This window comes from Sprattus sprattus, assembly GCF_963457725.1.
Source record: "Sprattus sprattus genome assembly, chromosome: 16".
In the NCBI taxonomy this organism is placed as follows: Eukaryota; Metazoa; Chordata; class Actinopteri; order Clupeiformes; family Clupeidae; genus Sprattus; species Sprattus sprattus.
This window is the reverse complement of record NC_137914.1, coordinates 28711289-28728736: the sequence shown is the minus strand read 5'-3', so window position 1 is coordinate 28728736 and position 17448 is coordinate 28711289. Positions and strand designations below refer to the sequence as shown.

General features: G+C 47.6%; 1 protein-coding gene across 1 annotated transcript in view; it reads left to right on the top strand.

The window, feature by feature from the left end:
* sema6a (sema domain, transmembrane domain (TM), and cytoplasmic domain, (semaphorin) 6A) overlaps nt 1-15164 on the top strand; it is a gene marked incomplete at its 3' end in the record, with an annotated part of 88806 nt that extends 73642 nt beyond the window's left edge. Inside the window, exons 19-20 of the mRNA XM_080854399.1 lie at nt 5137-5289; nt 14032-15164. Coding sequence (XP_080710525.1) covers nt 5137-5289; nt 14032-15164 — 1286 coding nt within the window. The remainder of the gene's footprint in view (nt 1-5136; nt 5290-14031) is intronic.
* Nucleotides 15165-17448: the final 2284 nt, after the last annotated feature.

Below are 17448 nucleotides of genomic sequence, written 5' to 3'. Positions count from 1 at the left end.
ACACAAGGCTACTATGTGAGTGTTGTTCAAAAATAGAAGGAAGCAAATAGGACTAACTTTGGGCTCACTATTGATGACCAGGTTTCACTGAATGTACTATATGTAAGAACACAGTGAGGAACACACTTTGTTGACTGACTTTTCTGTCTTGGCCTACTGTAGAGTGTGTGAGAGTGTGTGAGAGTGTGTTGGAGTGTATTCTGTCTGGGCCTACTGTAGAGTGTGTTTAGAGTGAGAGTGTGTGAGAGTGAGAGTGTATTCAAATATCATCGGTGTCATCGAGGCTTCACAATTGCATGAGATAGTCTAAGACTAAGAGTTCTATTCATATCATATCACACTATCATATCACATTACCATATCACACTATCATATGGTTTGATTCTTTGCCGTCTGGGCTGAGACCAACCCCATCCTAGTCGTAGCCTTACAAAGACCCCATCCCCTCAACCGCAGCTCTCTCGCCATTTCTCTAATGATGTACTCACGCAACCCCTAATGTATACCTTATATAGTTGGAAATACATGTTTGTACTAAAAACATACCGCTTCACATAAACAAGCACTAACTGACATGTCAACTGATGATCAGGGCAGTGTGGGATGGCTCATCTGACTGATCTGATCTGATCTGAGTTGGAGAATCTCACACTAGAGAGAATTTGGAATTGCCTTGTGGCAGAGGGTCAAACACACATTTCCAGTCTACTTGCTTTATCCTCCTCAGGTGGATTTTGTCTTTTAATCTCTATCCACATCTCTCAGATTCTCTCCACACACACACACACACACACACACACACACACACACATACACACACACACACACACATACACACACACACACACACACACACACACACACACACACACACACACACACACACCTCTCTCTCCCTCTCTCCATCCACATCTCTCAGAATCTGTCCTACACACCCACACGCACACTCTCTCTCTCTCTCCATCCACATCTCTCAGATTCTGTCCTACACACTACACAACCCCCTGACACACACACACCTCTCTCTCTCTCTCTCTATCTCTCTCTCTCCATCCACATGTCTTAGATTTTCTCCTTCACACACACACACACACAGGCAGACACACACACACACACACACACACCTCTCTCTCTCTATCTCTCTCTCCATCAACATGTCTCAGATTCTTTCCTTCACACACACACACAGACACACACACATACACACACACACACACACACACACACACACACACACACTAACCCAGTTTGAGCTTGAGTGTTTACATTCCAAATGGACTCAATTGATGCCATTTCTACTGGATTAGGTCTTGTGATAAAGCTGTTGGTTTTGTGTAAACAGATTGATTTAATGTCCCCTCATCAGTCATTTGGGCTGTGTTGGAAGCCATTCAAATGGTGCATTTGGCTGCTTGACTGTCTCAGACACTGAACCGTGTTTGAGAGATGGAGTTTCACACAAGCCCAGCCTTGGAGGAGAACATAGGGCAGAACACTGACATGGCGTGTTGCTCAGTGTGCACCTAATCACGAAACCTTCCATTGTGGAAAATCAATGGAAAGACACTGGGTGTAACAATCAACATGTGGCTATAGATCCAGGAAATGCACAGCTCCTCATATGTCTCTACTCGTATACTCACCTCAACCTTCCTGCTCCTCATATGTCTCTCCTCGTATACTCACCTCAACCTTCCTGCTCCTCATATGTTTCTCCTCGTTTACTCACCTCAACCTTCCTGCTCCTCATATGTCTCTACTCGTATACTCACCTCAACCTTCCTGCTCCTCATATGTCTCTCCTCGTATACTCACCTCAACCTTTCTGCTCCTCATATGTCTTATCTCGTATACTCACCTCAACCTTTCTGCTCCTCATATGTCTTATCTCGTATACTCACCTCAACCTTCCTGCTCCTCATATGTTTCTCCTCGTTTACTCACCTCAACCTTCCTGCGCCTCATGTCTCTACTCGTATACTCACATCAACCTTTCTGCTCCTCATATGTCTCTCCTCGTATACTCACCTCAACCTTCCTGCTCCTCATATGTCTCTACTTGTATACTCACCTCAACCTTCCTGCTCCTCATATGTCTCTCCTCGTATACTCACCTCAACCTTCCTGCTCCTCATATGTCTCTACTTGTATACTCACCTCAACCTTCCTGCTCCTCATATGTCTCTCCTCGTATACTCACCTCAACCTTTCTGCTCCTCATATGTCTCTACTCGTATACTCACCTCAACCTTCCTGCTCCTCATATGTCTCTACTCGTATACTCACCTCAACCTTCCTGCTCCTCATATGTCTCTACTCGTATACTCACCTCAACCTTCCTGCTCCTCATATGTCTCTACTCGTATACTCACCTCAACCTTCCTGCTCCTCATATGTCTCTACTCGTATACTCACCTCAACCTTTCTGCTCCTCATTTGTCTCTACTCGTATACTCACCTCAACCTTCCTGCTCCTCATATGTCTCTACTCGTATACTCACCTCAACCTTTCTGCTCCTCATTTGTCTCTACTCGTATACTCACCTCAACCTTTCTGCTCCTCATATGTCTCTACTCGTATACTCACCTCAACCTTCCTGCTCCTCATTTGTCTCTACTCGTATACTCACCTCAACCTTCCTGCTCCTCGTACGTCTCTACTCCTTAACTCACCTCAACCGTCCTGTTCTCGCCCCGGCGTTGTCATCCCCCCTTTCCTCTCCCATTCTCCCGTCCCCCTCTCTGATCACGTCTGCATATGCGCTTCATTGGACAGACCCAAGCCTCTCTCTTTCTGGCGCTCTCTCTATTTGACTTGTAAAAAGGATCCGTAAGATGACACTTTGGAGGGGTTTTAGCCTATTATGATTATCATCATGGTGGCTCCACACTGCTGCGTTCTCTCTGTATGTGTGTCGAGAGGCAGAGCCAAGCCTCCCTTTGGCCTGCAGAGGATGAATTATAAAATAGCCCTGTCACACTAATCTCTACGCCTGCGGCTCATTGTTAAATAAATCATTTTAATGATCGTGGCACGGAGACTTGGGATGGGGGGTGGAGGGGTTGGGGGCGGGGGGGTAACGCTCTCAGGGCTAGTGCTATGGAGGCAGCTGCAGCCGCAAACGTGCCCCACCTCACACCAGGACATTTTCATCTTTCAGCTACTGTGGCCACCAGATGATGACTGTAGGTGTTAATTACAGTGCTGGAGGATCTTGACGAGGGAGGGGGTTAGGGCTGTTATGGGGTGGAGAGGGGCGAGGAGAGGGCAGGTGGAAGTAGGTCACACTACGCCTAGCTGTCACCAAATGCAGATGTGTGCCAGATTCCCCAGGACACGAGCTTGTTGTTCCATTCATCTTCCATTCATCAACACTCTCAGGGCTCTTCGTGGTTTATTCAGATTTGTAGCTTCACACAACTCTAGGTACAGTTGTGCAGTTGCTACATTCATTTGGAGTTTACAGTTCTATCGTCAGCTCTCATCATAGAGTTGGCATCGCTAGCAGGCATAATTAGCACGCTGTCAGTCACTGTGAGAAGCTTTCAACATAGCTCAGGGAAGCTCTCCAATGACTTTGACCTTATAATGTAAGCTTTGTCTCTGTACTTTCTTTCTGAGTCATATTCCTAGCAAGGGACCTAGCAAAGCACACTGGCATACCCAGGGCATTGCAGAATGAGCTCCATAGATCTACCAAGAGGAAAGAGAAAGGGGCTGCAAGTGGAACAAGTGGAGCAGATTAAACCTGTCTCTTTTATCTCATGGGCCAAGAGAGCAGACTCTATAGATACAGATATATCCATAGCACTTGAGTTCAATAGACAAGACCTGCAGTTAACCTCCCTGAAGAGAGAGACAGACACAGTGAGAGAGAGAACGAGAGCGAAGACCGGTCCAGAACAGAGCTGCAGTAGCCACTTACCAGTGTTGTACCGGTCCAGAACAGAGCTAAAGTAGCCACTTACCAGTGTTGTACCGGTCCAGAACAGAGCTGCATTAGCCACTTACCAGTGTTGTACCGGTCCAGAACAGAGCTGCATTAGCCACTTACCAGTGTTGTACCGGTCCAGAACAGAGCTGCATTAGCCACTTACCAGTGTTGTACCGGTCCAGAACAGAGCTGCATTAGCCACTTAGCAGTGTTGTACCGGTCCAGAACAGAGCTGCATTAGCCACTTACCAGTGTTGTACCGGTCCAGAACAGAGCTGCATTAGCCACTTAGCAGTGTTGTACCGGTCCAGAACAGAGCTGCATTAGCCACTTACCAGTGTTGTACCGGTCCAGAACAGAGCTGCAGTACACACTTACCAGTGTTGTACCGGTCCAGAACAGAGCTGCAGTACACACTTACCAGTGTTGTACCGGTCCAGAACAGAGCTGCAGTAGCCACTTACCAGTGTTGTACCGGTCCAGAACAGAGCTGCAGTAGCCACTTAGCAGTGTTGTACCGGTCCAGAACAGAGCTGCAGTAGCCACTTAGCAGTGTTGTACCGGTCCAGAACAGAGCTGCAGTAGCCACTTAGCAGTGTTGTACCGGTCCAGAACAGAGCTGCAGTAGCCACTTACCAGTGTTGTGCCGGTCCAGAACAGAGCTGCAGTAGCCACTTAGCAGTGTTGTACCGGTCCAGAACAGAGCTGCAGTAGCCACTTAGCAGTGTTGTACCGGTCCAGAACAGAGCTGCAGTAGCCACTTAGCAGTGTTGTACCGGTCCAGAACAGAGCTGCAGTAGCCACTTAGCAGTGTTGTACCGGTCCAGAACAGAGCTGCAGTAGCCACTTAGCAGTGTTGTACCGGTCCAGAACAGAGCTGCAGTAGCCACTTAGCAGTGTTGTACCGGTCCAGAACAGAGCTGCAGTAGCCACTTACCAGTGTTGTACCGGTCCAGAACAGAGCTGCAGTAGCCACTTAGCAGTGTTGTACCGGTCCAGAACAGAGCTGCAGTAGCCACTTACCAGTGTTGTCACTTTGAAGTAGAAATATGAGCCCCAGAAATGCACCTTGCTGTATCAGCTACCCAAGTCTTCATGAGCAGCCATCCTCTGAAGTAGACATATATTGCATTGAAACCTAAGATAGAAGTAGGTGTGTGAAGTGGTGTGTTACTGTGTGTGTAACATGTGTTGTGTCCAGCAGGCGCCCCCACCTCCCCCATGCTCACCACAGCCCTGGCCCCAGCTGCCGGACCTCTGGGGCGTGGGGGGATGGTCAAGGCAGAGGAGCCCGGGCGCGATAAGACGGACCCCTACATGGCAGTGCCCTCGCAGACACAGCAGGACGCCAGTGGTAAGCCTTGGAATGGAGGAGTCCATTAGCCTGTGCCAGATTTACGGGTGTTCTGCTTCCAGCTGACCAGCACACAAACCCTGCCTCCCCTCTGCCTGTCACCACAAACGCAAACAAATTGGTCCCCGGCAACATGAACGTGGAAGATTTATTAAAGACAAGTCTGTAATGTCCCCTGGGATGGGCTAATATCAGGGCTGTTACTGTCCGAGCGAGGAAAATGGCCGTTGCGGTTATTCTAGCAGAAGGCAGCCTCTGAAATGCAATCACTTATGCGGTCGCCTGCAATAGCCTGCTTCATTTTTTTCCGCCCCCAATTGTATGGCCACTCTTGCTATCTCAAGGTCGCCTTATAACCTCGCTGTGTAAAGACCCTCGAAAGAAACAAATCTTCATCGCTCAGCAAGGGATCTCGGCCCTGTATTAAGAGCAGGATAACCATTAGCAATTCCATTAAAGCTGCTTCCGTGTCATCGAGGAACACATCGTTAGCCTCGGTCAATAGGGAGAACAGCGGCCTAAGCTGATATTGATCACCAGTCAATAAGGAGGGTGGTTTGTATGTTAATGAGACCCTAAAGGGGATTTAATTCTGTTAACCTGTAAATAACACAACCATGTTTAAGGGTACGGGGACGCTATTGGCAGCTCATCTGCAGACAGACAGACAGACAGACAGACAGACAGACAGACAGACAGACAGATAGACAGACAGACAGACAGAGAGACAGACAGACAGAAAGACAGACAGACAGACAGAGAGACAGACAAACAGACAAGCCGGTTGTGGAGCCGGTGTGGGGAGCGTGTGTGTGTGTGGTCGCTGGAAGCACTGGCATCTCACTGTGAACTGGACAGACACAATGGTGGCAGAGGGTTAATGCATGAGGCTTCACAGTGCTTTTGTCTGCGCCTGCCGTGGTCCACCAAGCATCACGCGGGCACAGGCAACCAGCACACCTGACCAATCAGCAGCTTCTTTTACCTCCTGTTTATTTTCTGTGTTTGATGCCATGACTTTAATTTTCTTTTACTCTGACATGCAGCTTCCTTTCAGTGTGTTGAGAGCTCTGAGCTGTGTGTGTGTGTGTGTGTGTGTGTGTGTGTGTGTGTGTGTGTGTGTGTGTGTGTGTGTGTGTGTGTGTGTGTGTGTGTGTGTGTGTGTGTGTGTGTGTGTGTGTGTGTGTGTGTGTGGACTGCTGCTTCAGTGTTGTTTCTGTTGCTGTGCTGTGTTGCATGGCTGCTGGGAACAGCTGTTGTATGGCACGCTTCTCTCTCTGCTTCTGGCACACCTGTGCTGCTCCTCACTGAGCGCTCTTCTCTCTCCCTTGTTTGCAACATTTTGTTTTTCTGTTGCATCAGCTAACGACACTCTCATGGACTCCACCATGCACTCCCTTCTTCTCCCCCCCCCCCTTCTCCTTTTCTTTCTATTGTCTCCTCTCCTCTCCTCTCATCTTATCTCTCATCCTCTCCTACCTCTCTGTCCTCTCAGTGTTTTGTCCACTTGTGTGACCCTCTTGTTTGCCCTGTGGATGTGCTTGCTAGAGTTTGCCATCAATGTACTGGAAAAAACAACAGAGCGAATGAGTGAGTGATAAATGTAGAGAGAGAACTTGAGAGAAAGAGTGAGAAAGAGAAAGAGGAAGGAAAAATGAGAGTGTAAACCCTTTACTTGATTGTAAGTGGTTTACATATGCCGTTTATGGACTTAAAACAGCACATAGTCCAACACTTACAGACAGCCCTGTTTGGATCTGGTGTGTGCTGATGGATGGTTTAGCCATTGGTACATCCACACCCATAGAGAGAGAGAGAGCGAGAGAGAGAGAGAGAGAGAGAGAGAGAGAGAGAGAGAGAGAGAGAGAGAGAGAATATGAGTGTGTGTGTGTGTGTGTGTGTGTACATGCATGTACTGTGTAATTGCATGCGTGTATGTGAGCGTATGTGATGTTCTGAGTGCGACAGAGAGAGAAGAGAGAGAGAGAGAGGGATAGAGAGGAACAGAGATCAGGCATGTGCGTGGGTTGTTGTCCTGATTTTTCTCAGTACATTGAGGGCTCCTCTTGTGTTGTGTCTGTGCTCCACTTCCCTGTGTGAGATTCCACCTCTATAACCCTCCCCCTCCCCATTACACCTCCTATCACCATCTGCTGCCATTGTGAGAGCCTCCTTCTCCTCCTCCAGACCCTTTCATCTTCCCAGATGGAACGTTCCAAGGCTGTACCTTTACTGTGTGTAGTGCAAGCAAATTACTAACAGTACTTTATGGAGCATCCTCTGTAGCCCCTCTCCCCTCTTCCCCCCCCGGAATGGAGGCCATAGCTCTAACCCCCTCCAGTGCTCGCTCGCTAGTGTGTCGGGGCTGAATTGTGTTATCCCCCCACCCCTTCCCTCCCCTACCGACCTGTGGACGTCTGTGTTTGTGTCTCTTATTTATAGGTGCAATTACAAAAGAAATGCAGAGAGAGAGAGAGAGAGAGAGAGAGAGAGAGAGAGAGCTATCAAAAGAGTGCCGTATGGGCAGGGATGGTAGTTATCCTACCTCCATCTCCCTCACTCGAACTCGCTAGCTCTCTCTTTCTCTTCATTTCTCCCTCTCTCTCTCTCCCTCTCTCTCTCTATCTGCCTCTCTCTCCTTCTACCTTCCACCTCTCTGGATCGGTCTTACTGAGGAGGGGTAACATAGGGGTATGTGGCTGACAGAAGTAACTTGCTCTCCTCAGAGAGAAGCCCAATGAGGACAGTGCGTCATGGCCCCCAGCCGTGGGGAATCAGTGATGGGGATTTGAGCTCCTATCCTGCCTGGCTTTGAGCTCATATCCTGCATCGCTTTCATGTCAAAATGGTTCCAGGGATCATTTAGCAGAGAGTGCTATCAGATAGCAGCTCCTGCAGGGTCAGACACAACGCTCCGAGGCTCATCGTCTTTGTTTCCCTTAATGTTCTTGGCCATAACGAAGAGCCCGTAGTGAGAGTCTGATAATTAGATTTTAAATAACGGCACAGTTACAGTTGCTAATCCAGGCAGTTACTTTTTACTCCACGGTACATTTCCTTTCCTTTTTTTAATATAATCTTGTGAGAGTCTTTAAAGAGTCTGAGGGCTTCGCTGTGGGACTGTCAAAATGAAGGCGAAGTCTGTGGCTGTCTGTCTGCCTCTCTTCAGGGTCTTCTGGTGTGTGAGGCCTAACTGGGTTAAACAGCTGGAAACTCTGCTGGGGGTCATCCTGCTTTCATGTGTCTTGCTCCCAGTTCAACAAAGAGCATTCAGACTTCAGCCCTTAACCTTTGCCCTCATTACACCAGTCAGCGCACTTTACGACGGGCTTGCACTGGAGCATATGGTGTGTGTGTATGTGTTGTTCTCCGCCTGGCCATAATGCGGGTGGAGCCCATTGGGCTGGTGAAAGGTTTCTGACTGGTTGTAGAGGCTGAGCCGGAGCTGTGTTGGTGCCAGGTTAGTGCCACACTCTGCCCGCGCGCTGCGCACGGAGGGATGTGGGAGACGGGTGTGAAATGCAAATCCGTCTTAAGTGAGAATGAAGCGTTGTGTGCCATAACACGGTGCTGCCAGTGCGTCACCCCTTCTTCTAATCCCAGCACCCTCATCCACACTGCTCACACATCTACATACGTGACCTCAATCACTGTGGAGGCTGTGGATGGATCACACTAAGTGGAGGAACTGGGACACTTAGTCACACACACATGCACACAAGCACACACACACACACTCCCTTACACATATATAATCTAACAATCAAACTCGCTCCACATCACATGCACACACACACACACACACACACACACACACACAAACACACACACATGCACACACACCTCCTGTGGGACTGGTCTACAGTCGGAGAGCCAGCTCTCTGACAAGCACCCTCATTGGCACTGCATCAGAGGATGAATGCTAAATGTCATGTTATAAATGAATTAAGGCGAGTGTGTGTGTTACAAGCTGCAGCCCAGGCACATTAGCCTGCGCTCCTTGAAGAGGCTCCCTTGTTACTGGGGCTAAAGGACTCCTAGTCGTCTGGAGGAGTCTGGAGACTTAAGGATGAGACCTGTGCAAGAACCTCCACAGACAGGCTGCTCTCGTGCCACTCATTGTCTCAGCTCAGAAGGGGAAACTGTAGCAAGGCTTTGAGAGCACAGAAAGGAATGAGAGCATTACAGAAAAAACATACAAAATGGCTGACAGGAAAAGACAGAGTTGTATGTATGAGCAGTGGATGTGCGATTGTAGATGTAGAACATTCATTATTCTAGGCCGCTGTCCATTCTTTCCTGCACGCACAACCATACACACACAGTCACACACACACACACATACACCCAGACATGTCCCCCTCCGATAACATTTTTATCTTTTTCTTCCATCCCCTTCAAACAATGCCCAGAGCCCTAATGGATGCTGGCAGAGGTTAGCTGCACTTGAAAGGCCTGGCTGGGAAGTAATGAGTGCTTTGAAGTCTCCCGCACACAAAGCTGCCAGTGTAGCCATGCACAAACCACAAACTGCCACACACTGATTTTGAGGGGTGTTGCGGGCAACTGGGGAGGGCTGTGTGTGTGTGTGTGCGTGTCTTTATGTGTTTTTAGGCCAGGGTAGTACTCCCACTACACTTCCACACAACAAATGTGTCTTCCTTCACCATCTAAAGGTGAGGATTTATGTATTTTGGAATTCAATGTGTGCGTCTGCAGTGAAGCGTTTATTTTTAAAAAGGGAGAGAAGGTCTGTGTGACAAGTGCAATGACGCCTCATGAAATTCAGATGAACCGCAAAGTTTCCAAACACAGCCAAGGGAATATTGATGGAATATTTTCCCCTTGTCTGTTTTACAAATGCCGCGCAAGGCTACATGTTGCTTCAAAACACCATTAGCTAGCCTTGTTCTCAACAGCAGCCCAGAACCCCCGGAATAATAAAGATGAAAAAAAGGGGGGCAGACATTTCCTTTTGAGGTTGCTTTTTAAGTAAAGAAGGTCTCCCTGACCTCTGTGCATATGACCACCAATCCTTCATCTGAAGGGCTAGCTGCTCTTTCTGTGGCTTTGGGTCTTTGAAGTTCCAATGTGAAACAATTGACTTTTCTACATGAAAGATGGGGGATCTTCAAAGGTCTGATGGTGCCTTCAAGGCATTTGAGTGTCCCTCTGACAGGAAGATTCCTGTGTGAAGGAGACTGCGCCCCTTCATAAAGGCTCTTGATTTAGTGGGAAGAGCAGAAGAAGCCTTTTTATCCCTGTGTACAGTAGCAAGCACTTCACGTCTATTAAACCCTACATTTGTTCTTCTTTGGCCAGACGAGCTTTTATCAAAGTTCAATTATTCTAATATATATATACTTATATAAAATTCAGTTGAAGTTAAGGGTTGTTGTTATGATTGGCCACAGACAAGTCAGACTGTGTTTTCACTGTTCGTTTTTCATCCCAGTTCCTGCTGAAGATTACGCTGTGAAAACAAAAGCGTCAGCTGACATTCAGAGACTGCGCATGTGAATAATATCGCGTTGAAAAATGTGGTTTGTTCAAAAACTGCTGTTCTTCACTTGTGTTAAACAAAGAATATGCATATAGTTCAACATGCTTTTGTCCCCACCCCAGATGTTATCATTATGTTTTATTCTGCACACTCTTGAAAAATATCTGTAGTTGATGTTTTCAGTTTTTGGAGTTGCAAATAATCTCAAGGTCTAATAATATTATAATAAATATAAGAAATGTTCCAACTAGTCTGAAAAGAACAAAAAGAAAGTCATAACTGAGAGTAAGCTTCTTAAAAGCCAGACTTCACACAGCAGAACATTATCTTCTGTTCATTTCTGATTCAGCTCAGAAGTCAGAAGGTCTCACTTTGCCTCCACTTAAAGCAGAGGAGAGAAAGGCAAAGCAGCCTGATGCTGAGCAGACCCAGAAAAGGTCAAAAGGAAAGGATTAACTAGGATCACATGGCTAATACTAAATCACGATGTCAGGCTTTTCCATACACTCGGCCGTCTGAACCTTTGGTAGGATGACACCCAGGCCTTCGGCTGAAGAATGTAATTCCCCACAGCGTTCAATTTATATCTGACTCCGAACTTTAATCCCTTAACTTTCCATAACCAGTTGTAATTTCAAAGTAGGAAAAAAGAGAATAAGTTGTGAAGAAATGACGAAGTACGATGCTACTATGGAAAGGGAAAGGAGTGTGTGAGAGAAAAAACAACTGTACAAGACATCACATGAAAAGTTTTGCTAAAAAATGAGGGCAGAGCAGAAAAGGGGAAGGGGAAAGAAAGAAAAGAGCTTTGGGCTGATACGTGCATCAGCAGAGAAAAAGCAGACGCACAGAACTCCAGCAGATTGGTGTCTTCAGAGGCTTGGTAGAACAGCCTGTCACCCCAGCAGCATCTTCACAGCAGCAGATAAGAGTGCTCCCTCCTCCTTGCCTGGCTGAAAGCCTGACACTTCTACTGGGAAGACAGACACTCATCCTGGAAATATGAGTGGGGGGAGAATGGGCAGGACTGTGTTCTTGAGTTTGGACAACTGAGAAGGCAGACAGACGACGCAACACAGGCCCCCATCCTCCCTCCATTAGAGGGGCCATGTTCTCTCTGCAATGAGTGGAGCTGAGGGTTCAAACACACAACCAGCCAGAGTATGAGGGTCAGTACAGGCGAGCTGAGGGTTCAAACACACAACCAGCCAGAGTATGAGGGTCAGTACAGGCGAGCTGAAGGTTCAAACACAACCAGCCAGAGTATGAGGGTCAGTACAGGCGAGCTCAGGGTTCAAACACACAACCAGCCAGAGTATGAGGGTCAGTACAGGCGAGCTCAGGGTTCAAACACACAACCAGCCAGAGTATGAGGGTCAGTACATGCGAGCTGAGGGTTCAAACACACAACCAGCGAGAGTATGAGGGTCAGTACAGGCGAGCTGAAGGTTCAAACACAACCAGCCAGAGTATGAGGGTCAGTACAGGCGAGCTGAGGGTTCAAACACACAACCAGCCAGAGTATGAGGGTCAGTACAGGCGAGCTGAGGGTTCAAACACAACCAGCCAGAGTATGAGGGTCAGTACAGGCGAGCTGAGGGTTCAAACACACAACCAGCCAGAGTATGAGGGTCAGTACAGGCGAGCTCAGGGTTCAAACACACAACCAGCCAGAGTATGAGGGTCAGTACAGGCGAGCTGAGGGTTCAAACACACAACCAGCTAGAGTATGAGGGTCAGTACAGGCGAGCTGAGGGTTCAAACACACAACCAGCCAGAGTATGAGGGTCAGTACAGGCGAGCTGAGGGTTCAAACACACAACCAGCCAGAGTATGAGGGTCAGTACAGGCGAGCTGAGGGTTCAAACACAACCAGCCAGAGTATGAGGGTCAGTACAAGCGAGCTGAGGGTTTTGTCAGCAGAGGAAACCATCTACATAATGTGGCATAATGAGGACAATAAATCCTCTTCAGATACGGCGAATGTCCACGTGCTTTGGAGCTTTACTGTAACCCTCTATCGTGTCCGCCCACTCAGCCTTCTCTTCTGGACTAGTGAAATCAATTAGGTAATGCACTGCACCATGTAGGATGGCAGGTCCTCTCTTTTCTAATAATAATAATAGTCCATTGTAGATATACACAAGCTTTTCTGATATTTAGAGAGCTACTGTATATGAGGCAGAGATGAATAATGAATGTGTGTTTGCTTCCTGGTCCCTGCTATGGTCTAACATCAGGCTAAACATTTCTGCAGACAATAAATGGATATGTGTTTTTTTTTTTTTCTCTTTCTCATCCAGTTCATTCTCTTTGAAAACAGAATGTTTCAGTGTTTTTATGCCTTGTGTATGAAGGGTATGTTATGGAACCTTCTATGTTGAAATCCGTATCATCGAGGGGGTAAACTGATGTGGAAAACTACTGGAGTGAACAGGTTTTCAGGACATTTTTTGAAGAGAGACAGAGAAATCGAATCAATATAAATGACTATAATATAGTAAGGATCTATCGATATAAATCAATATAAATAACTGTAATATAGTAAGGATCGATCTAAATAAATCAATATAAATGACTAATATAGTAAGGATTGATTTCAGGATAAGGTTGTAGTATTAAACATGTATGAAGGATAAGTTGGTCTAACTAGGTTAAGGTGGATAAACATTATTAAAGACACGGTGCATCACACCGCTCAGACCTTTAAGTAGCTACATTTACCAAAGAGTAGTATCACACTGAAAAAGATGATGATCTATTTCGACAAAATAGTCATATTCGGTCATATCCAGAATAATGCATAGTGACATTGGAGACATGAACAGAAGCTGTTTGAAAACATTGACTTTGGTCATGGGGGAATTTCATTCCATTCAAGTGTACATAATGTTTGGGAACTGGGCCAAAGAAGAGGCCCCTGCTGTATAAGTTTAATGAGAGCTGTACGGCTGCATTCAGTCACTGTCAAGATGCTCTTGTCTAGAGTCTGTACTAACCTCAGCACTGCATGTTCCTGTCAACTAATGCTGCTCCAAATGAATCTTCTGCTTGGATGTGTGAATATGCCAGAGCACGTGTGCGTGTGGGAGTTATTTCAACTGGATGGATTTGATTTGAAGTTCACTTTCTTCTCGACAGGTTTTTATTTTGAACTGTTCTGTTCTTGTATTGCTGGTGCTGTTTTCTGTCCATGGAGCATCTCTAAAGGAAGTGTGTGATTATTGTTGTCTTGACAGGTGTGATCCGTGAGAGCTATCAGAAGGAGCGTGATCAGATGGTGCCCGTGACACTGTTGGCCATCGCTGTGATCCTGGCGTTCGTGATGGGTGCCGTCTTCTCTGGCCTGGTGGTGTACTGCGTGTGTGATCAGCGGCGCCGCCACTTTGAGACGTCGTCGCGCCACGACAAGGAGCTGCAGCACTCCCGCCGCGGCTCCATGAATAGCGTGACCAAGATGACGGGGCTCTTCGAGACGGGCAGCAGCGCCAAGGACCTGCGGGCCGCCGAAGCCATCCTCACCCCGCTCATGCACAACGGCCGCTTCACCGCCGCCCACGGCAAGATGCTCATCAAAGCCGACCAGCACCTGGACCTGTCAGCCCTGCCCACGCCAGAGGCCACACCCATGCAGCCGCGCCGCAAGCCCAGCAGGGGGAGCCGCGAGTGGGAGCGCAACCAGAACCTCATCAACGCCTGCGCGAAGGACCTGGGCGGCCTGTGCTCCCCCACCGTCATCCCCACCGACCTGCCCCTCCGCTCCTCCCCCGGGCACATCTCCAGCGTGGTGGTGCTCCCCCTGCCCCAGCACCAGCTGCAGGCCTACCAGCACGAGTACGTGGAGCAACCCGGGGGCCAGCATGCTGAACTGGGCCCTATGGACGACCAGGGGGCCACTCTGGAGTACAAGACCATGAAGAGCCCGCTTGGGCACGGCCTGACGCTGGTAGAAGACGGTGAGGGTGGCATGGGCATACTGCTGCCCCCTCGTGTGCCCCAGCGCGAGGCCTCGCTCACCGTGCCCCCCCCTGCGGTCCCCCAGATGGGGAAGCGGTTAGAGGTGCACGGGCACGAGCACCGGCGGGGCTACGCCCTCAAGGCCTCCACTGCACTCAAACGCCACAACACCAACTCCTCCAACTCCTCCCATCTGGCTCGGAACCACAGTTTCTCCCGTGTGGAGACCCCACCCCCCGCCCCCCAGCGCGTGGACTCCATCCTCATGACGACGCTGTCGCGGGCAGGAGGCTCCTACGGCTCGCTGCCCCGCTGCGGCGCCCGGCTGTTCAAGCCTGACGTGCCGCCCAAACCCTCTCCCGCCTCCCTCTGCTCCTCGAGGGTCAAATCCCCCAGTAATGACTCCTACACATAATGGCCATGCCCGCTTTGACTCGTCCTTCTCGCCCTCGTCCTCCTCTCGTTCCCTCCTCCTGCTCGCTCACCCCTGCGACACACTCTGGAGAAAAAAAAGAGAATCAAAAGTAACAGCGGCAAAACAGGGAACTCGCACTCTAACAAAAAAAAACGTATTGACTTTGTACATTGATGTACAGTGAAAAGCTGCACTTCTCTGAAAGAGAAAGAAAAAGATGTCTATATATAAATACAAACAAACACGTGCGTCGCATGGATGGGCAGACTGCTTTTGGGCTCCTGGATGAGGGAGACAGAATACCTGCTACTGAAGAAAAATCATTGGAAACTGACTGTCTTCCATGTCATCAAAAAGGAGGAAAAAATAAGTCAAATTGAGGAGTCGCTCTGTAGCACTCCCATCAGGATGGAGCCACCTGCCGCAGTGACTGGGGTTGGCTCTGTGAACAGTCTGCCAAAAAGCACATGAGACACCAGAGAGGGTGAGGAGCAGTTGTATATTTGTGAACGGGCAAAGGCCCACATAAGCACTTGGGACACAACAAGCAAGTTTCTGACTGGAACAACAGCTTTGAGTTTACACCTTAAAAAAGAAATGAAAAGAAAAAAGTCTGAACTGTGAATTTCACTTCCCAGTGTTCCAGCTACTGGATGCAGCTATCAAGGTTTCATCTTGAGGAAGGTCTCAAATCTTTCTACTGTACTGGTTACTGAATAACACCTGACTGTTAATACTAATAGCTGGTTGTATTTATTTTTAATAAGTGCTTTCAAAGAAAGACTTAATCTTTTTAGGCTCAAGAGATCTTTTTTTAATTATTATTTGAATTAATCAAGTGTAAAATTATTTAAAGTCATTAAACTGGAGCCAGTTCAAGTCTTTTCAGAAGAGGTCCATTAACTGTTTTGGGGCCTTTGAGAAAGTGAACGCTAGAGAGCTCTGAGCCCTTGTGTATGACGGTGGATATTTATTGAACTGTGCCAGAGACAAACCAGCCATGGACCTGTTTGCTCAATGTTTGGACAGTCAAACAAATTAGTAAATCATAAAGATGGAGAATTTTAAACTCCGGCAAAAAAAAAACGTACTCACTTCCTGGACGGCCATCAGTGAAGTGGGTTTATGACCTGGAGCAGGTTTATGACCTCACTTCCTGTAGAGTTGAGTGACCTCACTTCCAGGTGACCCCTGGCCCTTTTTGTGTTATCAGGCATCATGTTTTGCATGTGAAAGTGCAAAGTAAATCCTTGCCCCCCCCTACATACACACAGGTGTAGACTCATACACACAGATGAACAGAACGTGTTCGTTTCGGACTCATTGCCATGCTGTTGAAAGCACTCAGCTCATTGAGAAGGTTTCTGAGATGGATTCTTTTTCTGCCCTCCCAGAACCACAACCCTGTTAGCAGTGAGGTCCGTTCAGTCTGTCCAATAGCCTGTTTATGTTTCACCTCCACATGTAAATTTGTGCCTTACACTTCTTGAGTAGTGGTGGTTTTCATTTTTGGTTTTTGTTTTGTAATTTTGTTTCTTACTTTAAACTGTTTAACCATTTTCCCTCGTAGCTTTTCTGACGATGATTCCCTTTGTTTAAAAAAAAAGAAGCTCACAGTGAAAGAATGTAAGTGTTCTTGTTGTAACTCTGGTCTCGTTGGAATAACAGTGGTGTGGGGTGGGTGGGGTGGGGTGGGGAAAGGGGGAAGGGGGCTCTAACACCCCCATGTTTCTCTCTCTCTGTGGTTCATCTTTCTGATTGTGCCAATGACGCCCTCCAGTCAGCTCTCTTCTTTGGAGTTTAGCCACTCAGACAGTGTCGACACATTTAGTTTTTTTGTATTTATTTATATTTTTTTTATTGTGTCTTTTTTCTTTTTATGTAACTTGTGTTACTGTTGTTTTTCTCAACCTACTCATTTCTGCTGTTTTCAAATGTGTGTGTTGTTTTGGAGAAGGCCTTAGCCTCTGAGGTCAGTATGGTCCATCATAGTACGCTCACATAAAACGAGTCCCATTATGATGTCTGTCTTTCCTTCCACCTCTTCTATATATCTCACAATCCCCATCCCCTCTCCCTGGCACCAGACGCGTATGTATATGATCAAACCCAATTTCTAGACAGTTAAAGGCAGGCTGGTTCCTGTAGCAGTGAAGCATTGAGATCATATCAAGGTGACAATATCAAACCCCCTTTTAAAAAATATCTTTCTACTGTATGTTTGTGGCTTATGTATTTGAACTGATTGTGTCTCATCTTAAGTCCTGTCCTGGACCCGTGTTGT